At 47.2% G+C, this 13,160-nt stretch overlaps 1 protein-coding gene across 5 annotated transcripts in view; it reads left to right on the forward strand.

Annotated features, from left to right (window-relative positions):
• Positions 1-1,425: 1,425 nt before the first annotated feature.
• Positions 1,426-13,160, forward strand: part of MTM1 (myotubularin 1) — a 96,741-nt gene continuing 85,006 nt past the window's right edge. For 2 of the 5 annotated variants that reach the window (XM_059883469.1, XM_059883470.1), the window contains exon 1: positions 1,426-1,784. In XM_059883469.1, the coding sequence (XP_059739452.1) occupies positions 1,741-1,784 (44 nt within the window). In that variant the 5' untranslated portion in view covers positions 1,426-1,740. Of the gene's footprint in view, positions 1,785-5,732; positions 5,788-13,160 lie in introns of those variants that run through there. The other 3 variants (XM_024988096.2, XM_024988098.2, NM_001206425.2) reach the window with 2 other exon arrangements.

The raw sequence follows: 13,160 nt of genomic DNA on the forward strand, positions 1-13,160 counted from the left end.
TTCAGCATATTACTCCTTCACCAGATATGCTATTTGTAAATACTTCCTCCCTTACCATAGGTTACCGGTTCACTCTGTTTTGTGTCCTTTGATGCACAGAATTTTTAAATTTTGATGTAGTCTAATTTACCTGTTTTTACTTTTGTTTCCTGTGATCTTGTTGTCACATCTAAGAAATCATTACTAAATCCAATGTCAAGATTTCCCTCTGTTGTCTTCTAAAAGTTTTATAGTTTTAACTCTAACATTTAGGCCTTTAATCCATTTTGAGTTACTTTTTTTGTGTGGTGTAAGATCAGGGTCCAACTTCATTGTTTTACATGTGGATATCCAGTTTTCCCTGCACCATTTATTGAAAAGATTGACCTTTCCCCATTGGTTGATCTTTGTATCCTTGTTAATAATCATTTGACCTTATATATGAGGATTTGTTTCTGGGTTTTCTACTCTATCTCTTGGACTGTATGTCTCTCTTTATGCCAATACTACACTGTTTTGATTAATGTTTTAAAATCAGGAAGTGTGAGTTGTCCAACTTTATTCTACTTTTTCAAGATTGTTTTGGCTATTTGGGGGTTCCTTCAACTTCCATATGAATTTTAGGACTGATTTTTCTATTTCTTCAAAAAGAATGCCATTGGGATTTCAATACAGATTGCATTAAATCTGTATATTGCTTTGGGTACTATTGATATCTTAATAATATTCAATCTTCAAATCCATGAACACAGATGTCTTCGCATTTATTTGTATCTTTAATTTTTTCAGCAATGTTCTGTGGTTTTCACTGTATAAGTCTCTCATCTCCTTGGTTAAATTTATTCATAAGTTTTAAAAATTCTTTTTGATTAATTAATATTCACTAGCAAAATTTTATTCAGGTTCAGTGGCTAATTGCTGAGATTCATGTTCTTCATCTGTCATTTCTCCCTCTCATATATTCTCGCTCAATTTTGATCTTGGATCTCTAAATTTCTCACTGTTTGGAAAGTAGCATGCTATTTTCCTCAACATAAATTAGCCCAGCCCCTTTAAATAAAAAGATAAAGCTCTTTTTAAACATCTGTTTTGAATAAAACACACTTTAATGTATCATGAAATAGTTCCTCATGGGGCTTACTTCCTCAAAAAATTTTTAGTGTACGAACTGAGATTTGTAAATAAAATTCATAATTGGGGGCAGAGGGAGGGTATCTTGTGAGTTGACCTTCCTTCTGAATGGCTTTGTTTGGCTGTGTGATCTCACTGGGGCCTGGGGCAATTTTCTCACCAGGCTGCTTGTGGACTAACCTCAAAGCCATTCCTGAACACCCTCTATTTGCCTAGTGATGATGAGGGAGACAAACAGGGCTGGCCCATGGAAACATTGTGATGTCATAATCCCTGCATGTCTGGTCCCTGTGTCCAAAAAGCCCTGGGGAAAAAAAAAAGTCTGAGTTTCTCTCTGTGTGTAAGTGTTTTCCTATTCCATTCCTTGGCTCAGACTCCACCCAGCACCTGGGAAAATAGACACTGTGGACCAGCGGGGCTTCTCTAAGGAGGCCCCAGCTCAGCACTAAGTTAGGCGGGAAACTGGAAAGGAGACAGCAGCACTAGCACCCTGGTCTACAGATGAACACAGGGTCCGGTGGACCCCACGGTACCCTGGAGTCCTTCCATGTGTACCCCAGCTCACTGGTAAATTCTCACTGCTAAGAAAGAAAGCACTGACAACTTCCTGTCCCTGAGCCCACGAACATCATGTCTATTTCTCTAGGCTCAACTCTGCGGCTTCTTCCATCCAGGTAAGCACTCCCCATCCCACCCCTGCAGAGCTGGGCCATCATCCTCTCCTGGTGATGGCTGTTCCCTAGCCCAACCCAAGCTTTTGCCTTACAGCTCACCCTTGGTATGTGTAGGGCAAGCTTCACCACCCTTTCCCCTTCAAGGCCTTGGGCCTTTTGAAAACAACCAGCCAACCAACCAAACAAAAACAGATGAACAGTTGTGGACAGCCTCAGGAACCTTAACTGAGGCTACTTCCTCCCTCTCCTTAAACTTCAACTTTACTGAAGTACAATTTCTCTACGATGAAATTCACCTAGTTCATGTTTAGAGTTTAATGAGTTTCAGGCATTTGTATACGATCATGTAATCACCATCTCGGTCAAAGCATAAAACATGTCCACCCCCCACCGCCCAAGACTCCCTTCTTTGCCCTTTCACAGTCAATCCCCTTCCCATACCTCTGGCCCCACAAATCTACTTTCTGTTAGTATAGTTTTGCCTTTCCCTAAATGTAATATACATGGAATCATACAGTATATAACATTTTGTGTATTATTTATTCTACTTAGCATAACATTTTTGAGATTCATTTCTATTGATGTTTCAGTGGTTCTTCCTTTTTGTTACTGAGTAGTATTGCATTGTGTGGACCTATCTTTGCTTAGTCATGCATCAGTTGATGGGAATCTGAGATGTTTACCTCTGGACTATTATTTTTAAAGGCTACTATGAATATTTGAATACAAGTCTTTTTAGGAACATAAGATTCCATGTGTCTTGGATAAATACAGGAGTGATATTGCTTGGTTGTGTGTACATTTAACTTTATAAATCACTGCCAAACTTTTCCAAAGTGCCTGTACCATTTTCCTGAGGCTACTTTTTAAATAAAGGGTAGGCGTGGGGAAGAGGAGACAGAAGGACCTCGTGGTTCTTTTAGAAGCAGAAGTTAATCCTAGGCACTCATGTGTTTATACTGCTCAATAAGCTTATGAAGTAGACACTAATATCCCCATTTCACAGATGAGGAAATCCAGGTTTAGAGAGATGAACTTGCCCAAAGTCACACACTCAACAAATGGAAGAGCTAGAATGAGCCCAGGGGCCTTCATGCCGATGCCCAGGGGCCTGCATTTTCCCTCTCCTGCCTCTTGCCAGCAGCCACCTGGCAGCTTGGGCATGCTGCTGCCTCAACACTGTATAGCACCTTCCCCTCTGTCTTTGATGAACTAGAACACAGCAATCCTGGGAAATGGCCTTCAACTCCCTTTTTCAGAGGAAGCAGCTAACAATCAGAGAGGTGAGGTGACATTGCCAAGGCTAACAGCTTGTCTATAAAATTTCTGGGACTGGGATCCAAATTTCCAGACTCCAGGCACTCTCTGCCAGAGCCCAGGGCCCTGCAGCTACACTGAAAAGTATTCATTTCTAACCACTTCCATCTTGAGCTTTCTCTTTTATAAGGATGTCTTTCCCTTTCCTCCACCTTCCACCACTTCAGGCCCAATATAGGGAGCCTGGCAGAATAAGGTGGTCACAGTCCCCAGCGTGCATCAGGCCGAGGCAGGGTGGGGACTGGAGGGGGTCAGAGCACCAGCATCAGGGACCTGGGGATGACTGCTGAGGGAGAGAGGTAGGAAACAGGCCATTTCCTCTCTCAGGACTGCTTCTCCCTAGGAGGCTGGAGGTGGGGAGGGGCACACCTAGTCAGGCCAAGGGTGTGGGCCCCTCCTGGTCCTTCCTGCTTTACTTCTCCCAACTTGGGAGAACAGGATGGAGCCCCAGGGCATAGGCAGCTCTGTGTCTTAGCAAAAGCAGGCAGCCTTTGGTAAGGATGGGATGTTTTGCTCCACCTAGAAAGGTTCCAATGCAGCAGCCTCTGTCAAGTCTACGTCTGCCCCTCCCTCTCCACAGGGCCCTGGATTAGAGGTGTGTGCCCCTGTGAAACAGAAGGAAGCCTGAAGAACCCCCAATACACACACACACACACACACACACGTGCGCGCGCACACGTTTGAACTGACCAAAAAATTCATTCGGGTTTCCCATACCAGCGTACAGAAAAACTCGAACAAACTTTTTGGCCATCCCAATACTTTGGCCTGTGAGTTGCCACCCCAACCTGAGGCAGGGCAGGTCTTGGTCAAGAATACAGCCAGCTCACCAAGGGCACGGTGGGAACGCCTCTGCAGGGCTCCAACTTGGCAATTTTCAAAGTGCTTTCACCTCTCTCCCCTAGTGATCCTGCACCAAGGCCATGAGGCGGGAAGGCAGGAAGGAGTCCCCACTTCCATTTCACAGGCCAGAGACTGTCCTTCTCTATCGGGCTGCCTCCTTCTCCAGCTGAGGCTAGGTCAGGGCTGGGCCAAGGTTGGAGGTGGTGGCGAAATCTTCAGTCACCACCTCCTTAGGACAAGGAGTGTCTTTGCTCTGTACCCTGACCCCTCCTTCCCACCTCCCCCTCCCCAGTGAGCAAAGGGCTTCAGCCTCATCCTAGGATGTAGTGTTTACAACAGGCAAGGCCTCCCACCCAGCTGCTGCTCTCACTCCACCCAACCACAGGGTCCTTCTCTCTCTGCTCCAAGACTCACAGATTTGGGAATCTGGTTACTTGGTGGCCTGCCAGGGAGCCTGTGCGGCATGCAATGCATACAGTCAAGAAGCTTTTACTGAGCTTCCTTTGATATCTGGTACAAAAATGAACATGCTTCAAAGAAGTTCATAGTCGGGGGAGGGGAGTTGATGGGGCAGACTGGTAGGCAAATAGTAACTAACATCAGTGCTATGAGAAGGGCCCTGGGAGGAGCTTCTAGTTCTGCCTGTCCTGGAGCAAGTGCTATTCTGCTGCCTTTCTAGGAGTATGGCCAATCCAGGAGAAAGGAACGACAAGTGGAAGGGGCTGGAGGGAGGAAAGAACAGTGGTGCATTCAGAGAGGAGAAAGAAGTTGGCTGTGATTAGACCAGAAGTTGGAGTGGAGAGGGAAGAGACACATTGGGAGAAGTGGCTGATAAGTAGGTGGGGTTAGGGTTTGAAGGGCCTTGTTATTCAGATGAGAAGTCTTGAATCTTCAATAGGGTTAATATGTGTGTGTGTATATATTGATATAATGATATATGCTTATTTACACACACACACACACAATGGTATCATGTTTTTGATGCTGGAGTAGTAAGAAAGAGGCAAAAAGTTCGTGTTAAAGTAATCCTATTTACCATCACTTACCTGAGCTGCTTAGTATACTTATAATTTAACCCAAGGACTATTGCAGTAATAATAATACTCTTTTACTATTTTTTTGTTACACACTGAATTCTCTTCCTGAAGTTGTCTTTTTTTCTTTTCCTTTCTTTTTACTGAATTAATGATCGCTTGTCCTGAACCTCAAAAAAGTAGAGGGAACTTTGTCCTGAAATGTTTCCTTTCACTATGTCTCTAGAGAGTTCTTGGAAAGGTGCTGGCGTGGCATGAAGGACACCACAGTCAGTGAAATATTTTTCCTTTATAGGAGCTCAGCTTCACACAGCCAACCCTGAGTCCCCAAAAAGCTCAGTTTAGCGACGCCCGCTGAAGTTTTATCTAGAGAAGTTTTCTCTCTGAATTTCCCCTTTACTGGGGAAAAACAGCGAGACGCAGAGAAAAATTCTAGGACTACACTACCCAACAGCCTCCGCTCGGAGTCTAGCCCAACTTCTAACAGGGTGGCCCCTAGCACCTTGGTCCCGCCCATTCCCGGTACTGTATTTAGAACTACAACTCCCAGCTGCTTCCACCCACCGGGCCCCTCAAAGAGGGTTTCCCAGCAGCCTCCTGGGCGAACAGGAGCTGCTCCTCGGGCTTAGCCGGCTCCCTCTGCCGGCCCCGCCCCTGGCACGTGACGCACGCCCACCAACCCGCTCGCGGAGGAGGGCGGCGGGCGGTGGCCAAGGGCGGGGAGGCCGCAGGGGGCGGGGCCTGGAGGGGGCGGAGCAGGGCCCGGGAGCCGAGCAGCCTGGCAACGGCGGTGGCGCCTGGACCCCGAGGTGGGTGCGCGCTCGCGGCTGGCCTGGCTCGGAGCCGGGTACTGCGGGAAGCCGTGGTGGTGGGACAGGGAGGACGAAGTTGTGACTCCTGGGGCCGGCAGGTCCCACGGGGCCTTGAAGTATCCTCAGGAGTGGGTGGAGGGGGGCGGTTAGCCCAAGTGCCTTCGCTGTCCGGCCAGCCAGGGCTGGGGCCGGGGAGCAGCAGGCAGGTGCCTCCGGCTTCTCTCGTTCTCCCTGCCCAAGGTCCCGGGCTGGCAGCGGGCGAAGGTCGGGACAGGAATCGGGCAGGCTGGCCGGGAGGGTGGGGGAGTGGGGGCGTCGCGGCCGCTGCCCGGACTTTGCTTCCCCGTCCCGGGGCGGCAAACGGGCTGGGCAGCCGCCCTGCCTCCCCCGCGACGCGCCGCGGCTGGTCCTCGCCCTGACCCTCCGGGCGGGGCGGATGTCTCTCTGCCTCATCCCCCGTGGGTCCGGCGGAGGGGCCGCCGGCCGGCACTGTCCGCGAAGCCTTGATCGGCGCTCCCGACTGGTGTTTCTGTGTCACACACGGGAGCTTTATCTGCTTTTGCAACAGTTGACGGGAGATTTGAGGAGCAAACGGTTAGTTCCCTGATACGCAGTCGGAAGTATATACAGGCACGATTGCAAGCGCCTTTTGCCGAGTGGCCTCCCTTAACTGTCTTGCTGCGCTCAGGAAGTGAAAACTAATTTTAGTTTTTGCCTAAGCAAATATGAAATCAGTTTGCTGCAAAAACTAAATCACGGGCTTTATAGAGGCATGCAAAGTATGAAGCGAAGTGGATTGGGACTGGTTATTAAACAGACATAGTAGACCTGCACAAGAATGGAATCAGGGTATATTAGAATTGACTAGGACCTTTAAGTGTGTATACTTCACTTGTTTGCTCGATGGGGAAGCTAAAGCCCAGAGAGGTTAACTAACGTGGCAAAATTAATGGCAAAGTTTATATTACAAGTCAGGTTTCTGGGGGCATCATAGCATCCCTCTAGCCTGGGTGGCTTTTATCACAGCTCAATTTTGTTCTTTGTAAAGTATCCACCCTAGAGTCTATGGAGACTGAGCCAGCAACTTTGCTGTAGTTCAAACCATTTTTTTGAATTGCCTTCAAAACCTGTTTACCAGACTCTTAAGGCTTCTTTTATAGACACATTTTCTTTTTCACCCAACATATATATTGGGCATGATCACTTGTTCACTAGATTTGACTCTGAATGACTTTTTGACTGTTTCACAAAACCCAGCGTAGCGTCAAGAGATTCCACAGCATGGAGTAAGTTCAAACCAGAGATCCTGCCAGTGTGTAACAGTTTCTCGAGGTACTTGAAAGTGGAGAGCATTCGAGGAGGCTTTTAGAGTCTAGTATGGTCAAGTCTGGGGCTTCCCAGATGGCACTAGTGGTATAGAACCCACTGCCAATACAGGAGACATGAGATGCAAGTTCAGTCCCTGTGTCAGGAAGATCCCCTGGAAGAGGGCGTGGCGACCCACTCCAATATTCTTGCCTGGAGAACTCCATGGACAGAGGAGTCCATGAGGTCACAGAGTTGGACACGGCTGAGATGACTTAGCTGACCATGCATTCATGGTCAAGTCTAGTATGACTTACTAGAGTCTAGTAAGTCCAGTAACCATTGGTCTCCTTACCTTAAAGTTAGAAGTTGTATTGATTATCAAGCTGTCATTGGTTTCATTCATTAAACTCAGAATGCCCATGCAGTGCCTGTAGAGTCCTGAGTGCTAGGAAGATAACAGACAGCGCCACTGACAAGGTCCCTGCCTTCTAGAGCTTCTGTGTGGGGAAGCAGTCAATAAAAAAAATAAACAATGATATATTTTCCAACAGAGATGAGCACTGAGGAAGAACAGAGCTCTGAAACTCTAAGATGACCATCTAGCAGGCCAGCATGCTTGTGAGGGGGTTGGGTATTACTTAGCATCGCTAGTGTTAGATGGTCAGCTGCTGCTCCATTAAAGCAAATCACCATATCCAAAAGTAAATCTGTCTGAATCCAGGAGATCCTTTGGGAGGTCATCATTTCTCCAGCGATTGCCTCTCAGATGGTAAGTTTGTCACAGCCTCATTTTTACTTGCATTCCCTCTGCCCCACCCCAGGCAAATAGTAAGTGGTTTCAAACACCCAGGGAAGTGAGCTTCTCATCCTTCATTGTCTCAGTAGCTGCCTCACTCCTGCTACGAAAGGCCCTACTGACTGAGGTAAGGGTTGGGTGTTAACCCTATGCCAGTGTCTGCTGGTTGGGAGCTACCTGACACAGCTATCTCTTCCTGCATGCTGGTTTGTACTGGGAACCTACCTTGGGAAGGAGACCTCAATCCTTGTGTTGTGCTTAGTTAAGAAACTAGTTCATTTTGAAATTAGCTCTAGAGTCAAGAGACACCCAACTTCCTCAGAAGAAGAGTGCCAATAAAATGGTAACTTAAAGTTCATCTGCTTAGTACCCTCTCAGTTCTTTCCTTTTCTGTATGTTCAGTGGCGTCAAAGTAAATGTTTTCATTTTTACAGGTTCCAAAAAATCATTAAAGTTACCAAAAAAATATGCCAATATTCTTTGTTCCTAAATGAAAGGATTAACAAAATGTAGTTACTTTAAAAACCACTGAAAGAACATGGGGTTCTCGGTCTTATTGAGGACTGCAAAATAAGGAGAAAGCGGAGCCTCTTCAAGGCTTCTGTGACAATCTGAAGTGGTGGCCAAGGATTTCAAAAGGCCAGAGTTTCTCGTTATTTCTAAAGTTTTTTCAACTTTATAAAAGAATAAGAGGTTGTTTTCATTACTAGCTAGTAATTGCCCTTCCCTGTTTCTGACCTCTTTGAAGTTCTGCTTTCTTTATTTTCTAGTTTCTCGGTTCATTATTCCTTTTTGGCAGATAGGGGACAGCCCCTGTTGTTCGCCTTTAAGGTGTTGACTCAGGATTTGGGTCCTGGCTGTACTATTGGCTTTGTAACGTCAAGTGAGCTCCTTACCTCTGTGCCTCAGCTTCCTTATCTGTAAAATGAAAGATAGTAACAGTAGTCCCTTCCTCCCAGGGTTGTTGGCAGGCCTGCAGGATAAGGTATATGAGATGCTTATAATAGCATCTTACACATAGTAGGCACTCAAGAAATGTTAACTGTTACTGGCTTGAGCTACGTGGGACTCCTTTCTTTTAAAGAAGAAAAATATTAGCCATGTCTCATGAAATGTTTGGAAATCTGATGAGCATGGTTTTCTAGACATTTTTCTGCATTTCATTGTTGACCCCAGCATTAAGTTTAAGATGACATCGTCAGCAGCACACACAGTTCTTGCCCACCTAAGTTCTGTTTACTATTTGGACTCAGAAATTACTTGAGCCCATATTTTGTTTGTGGCTATAGACAAGAATAGAATAAGAGAGGTTTTCTTTCCATTCCTCTGCTTTGAGAGCCAGAGAGGACCAGGAGACCCAGTTGGCATTAGTCAGGTGAGATCCAGTTGCCATCCTGTAGTCAGAGGATAGTTTTTTTATTAAATGTTTACGGTGGATTTATCCACAGGACCACCAGGAGGGTGGCATCCTTTTTAAGAATGTGGCAGGCATCTCTTTAGAAAATTGGCATCATGTACTAGTGCTTTCTGTTTCTACCCAAGGAGCAAGGAAGAGTAAAGGAGCCTTGTGTCTGTGGGAGATGGTTAAAAGCCCCTTCTTAGCCCTGTAACACTGGACAAGTCTTTTCTCCTCGCTGCTGTTGGTTCATCTTTGTAAGATAGACCTAAGGCAGCCTGTACCTCCAAGGTCCCAGAGCTCTTCAGGGGAGCCAGTGTGCATCAGCATCCTTTGCTGACTGTAGGGCATTATTATTATGGCATCCATGTGTTATGTAAGCCATCGCTATTGGGAGAACTGGTGTGAGAGGGCAGCATCCTTCTGGTTCTTGGCGCATCCTCGCTGGGGGTGTGATCTCTTTGCCCAAGCCCACTTCTGTCAGCACTGAAACATGCACGTGTTTTGTTGAGTCTCTCAGATGGACCTGAAGCCACTGGTACACCGTGTGAGCTTCCATTTTGTTGATTCCTAAAATCATAGTGCTGTGTCACCAACAATCCCAGGGCAATAGTGAGGTCATCTCTGCACCAGGGAATATTGCCTGTCTCTTCTGTCTCAGAATGGAAGGCTTTCATTTTTCAAATCAACACCTTACCTCAGCTTCTCAATGCAGCTTGATGCCCTGCCGAGTTCCTCCACTCCTAGGGCTCGGGTTGGAAGCAATCCAGGGACTCATTGCTCTCCAGGTCCACCGCACCTTCCCTTCCAACAGGATGGGGGCCAAATGCTCTTTGAATGTTTCTCAGTATCTTGAGATGACTCCATAAGCTGAGGTTGGAGACAGTTTTCTGGACAAGAGAACCCTAACATGCCCCATGCACGGAGGAGATGTTTAGTGAACGTTCTTTGACTTGAACTGGACAAGGGTGCATAGCTTAGAATTGTTGGGGTGTGTTCATTTCAGCAAATTCTGTTGTTGGTCTAAAGATCCTGGTACTAGATGAAAGGGAGCTCCTGCTTAGTCTTTCTTTCCATGGTCAATTAGCCAATGAATAAGAAAGCTCTGAGTCCTGTTGGGGGAGAGGTCCCATGGGTTGTTTGCCCACCCATTTCTTTGGGGACTGTTGTCACTGGCAGTTTGAGTTTAGGTTTGTTTTTTTGCTTTGCTCGTTGACGTGTTGGGGGGGGTGGGGGCGGGTAGGGAGGAGTAAGGGAAGTTGAAGGGTAATAATTGAAAGTAAAAATAAAAGTAACTCATTCAGCTCTTGTTCCCTGCCTTCAGACTTTGGCTGCACAGGATGCCTTTCTTCAGCTTGTGATAACTGTTACATGTTGCTATCTTGTCCTTGGGCGTTTTGTGAGAAGGAGGCCACTGTGTGCTTCCCAGAGCCTCTCCCAGTGCAATGGGCTAACCCTCGGGCTGTCCTACTTTCACCTTCAGCGGGTGGGGTGGGTCATAAAGGGGATTCTTAGCATCAGCCGGTGGGGCTTGCAATGCCCTTGTATGACCCTCAAGTTCCTTGTGGCCCTGGGATGACTTAGGTGGGGACAGAGCTGTCAGGGTTCATTCCAGCAGGCCTGGAATCAGCCAGCTGGAAGAGGAAATGTCCCTACTGTGCAGAAGTGCCCCTGGCCGAGATGGGTCAGTACCATCCATGCATCACCACGAGAAGAAAGAAGAAAGATTTGCACTTAGTTTCAGTGCACCCAGGAGGCTGTGGTCCTTGTCACTGTGGCAGGAAGGATAGAAGAGCCCCAAGTTGGAGTTCCATTTTGAGCTTCCCGGTCCTGAGTTGCCTTGCACAAGGCAGTGCTGCTGGGTCTGTCGGAGCGAGTGGGAGTCCCAGATGGAGGGCAGTCGGAGCTGGCCCTCACCTCTCTGTAGCCCTTGCTGTGAGGCCTAACAACTGATTTTTTCAAGTTGAGGCTGAGTGTGACCCTGCTGGCCATTTCCTTTCTTCGCTATTATCAACTCTGAAGTGACGTGATCCTTTCTCCAGAGCCTCTCATCAGGCCTGCTCCACAAAACAGTTTTTCCTTGTTGATAAAATTGTTCTGATGCCCCTGCCCCTGGGAACTTAGGAGACATGCAAACTCTTAGGCACCCCCAGACCTGCACAACCAGAATCTGCAGGTGAAGAAGACCCCCAGCTGATCTGTATGTAAATGACAGTTCGAGAAGTGTGGTCTGAGTGGCAGTTCACATCCCAGCTTGCTTCCTGATCCTTTGGGACTGACCATGCTGTTCATTTGAAAAATAACTCAAGCCACATGTGTCATCCGTTTTCCTAGTAGCCACATCAAAAAAAGACAGATGAAGTCAATTTTACAATGTATGTTATTCAGCCCAATATGTCCAAAATATTATTTCAACATGTAATCAGTATGACAGTGAGATGCTCCCCTCATCTTATTTGCATGAAGGTTGTCGAAATCCAGCATGTATTTTACATCTGCAGCAGGCCTCAGTTTGGACTAGCCATGTTTCAAGCTCTGCTTGCCAGTGGCTCCAGCTTTGGACAGCGCAGCTTTGAGAGATACATTTTGGCCTTGATTTGCTGATGATGTCATCAGATTTGCTCTCGAGGCCGGAAGAGCAGTTGGAGCCTCCGCTGCCTGGGTAGTAAGTTGCATTGACCGTCACTGTACTCAGTGCGGAGCCCTCTGCCTGGTGTGCTCTTCCGATCTCATTTGGATCCTCACAACACCCCCACTTCTTTACCGAGACTTCCTCTCTGGGCCTCAGCTTGGTAAGCTATACTGAGAAGTTGTGGTTGGCAGAGGTGAGGAATGCAAGCTTCTTTCTTGGGGACATCTTCAAAGGACTCAAGGGACGCCTCTCCTCTGGCTCAACTGAGCCCCCAGATGGATGCTCCCTTTTGCTGTGGGCCTGCCACCCCATGGTTTGTCCCCCTGGCTGCTCATTAGAATCACCTGGAGAGCCTTAAGGACCTGATGCCCTGGCCCCACCCAGACATTCAGATTTATTTGATGGGGATGGTGGTGAGAGGTGATAGAGATCAGACCTCCTCATTTTTAAAAAGTCTTCTGGGAGATTCTGGCGGGCCACTCAGCTCCAGAGCAGCTGTCCCCGGCTTCTCTAGCACCGAAAACCAGCGGCCTTGGGGCTGAAGTGCAGATTCTGACTCCGGGGGACAGGGACGGGCTTCCTCTCACAGGCAGGTGACAAGGATGCTGGCAGCTGCGCTGGGACTCCGAGGAGCCTGTGCTCCAGAATCACTGGAGGGTGGTTCCCAAACTCCACGTTCCCTGGCAGCCAACCTGGAGATTCTGATTCAATAGGTTTGAGGTGGGGCCCAGGATCTGTAGTGGAGAAGGCACGATGTTTTCTGAATTTCACCACAAAGTGTTTTGTTGACTTTAGGATTTGCGTAGGCACATTTCTAGTGCCCTTTTTTTCGGGGGTGGGGGGAGGGGTTGTTTGGTGCAAATGGATGTTGAGTTTTATCAACCCCCGTTTCTGCCTTTATGATTTGTCCCCAACCCTTTAAACAGGTTGATGTGATGGTCTGTCTTAAGGGATTTTCTCATATAACTTGGTAGCATTAACCAGGTTTGCATGGCTGGCATGGATATTATTTCTTATTGCTGGGTTGGTTTGGTAATGTTTTCTTCAGGATTTTTACATCTGTATTTGTGAGTGAGATTGTGCTTTAATTTTGCTTTACTGTCTTTGCCTAGTTTAGTGCCTTTTTGCTAGCTTTATAAAGTGAATGAGAGCATTCCCTTTTCTGGTCTCTGGAAAAGTGTATAAAATTGGAGTTGTTTTTTCCTTGAATATTTAGTAGAACTTGCCCCAGAGCCAGC

The sequence above is a fragment of the Bos taurus genome, chromosome X, assembly GCF_002263795.3.
Source record: "Bos taurus isolate L1 Dominette 01449 registration number 42190680 breed Hereford chromosome X, ARS-UCD2.0, whole genome shotgun sequence".
NCBI classification, from domain to species: Eukaryota; Metazoa; Chordata; class Mammalia; order Artiodactyla; family Bovidae; genus Bos; species Bos taurus.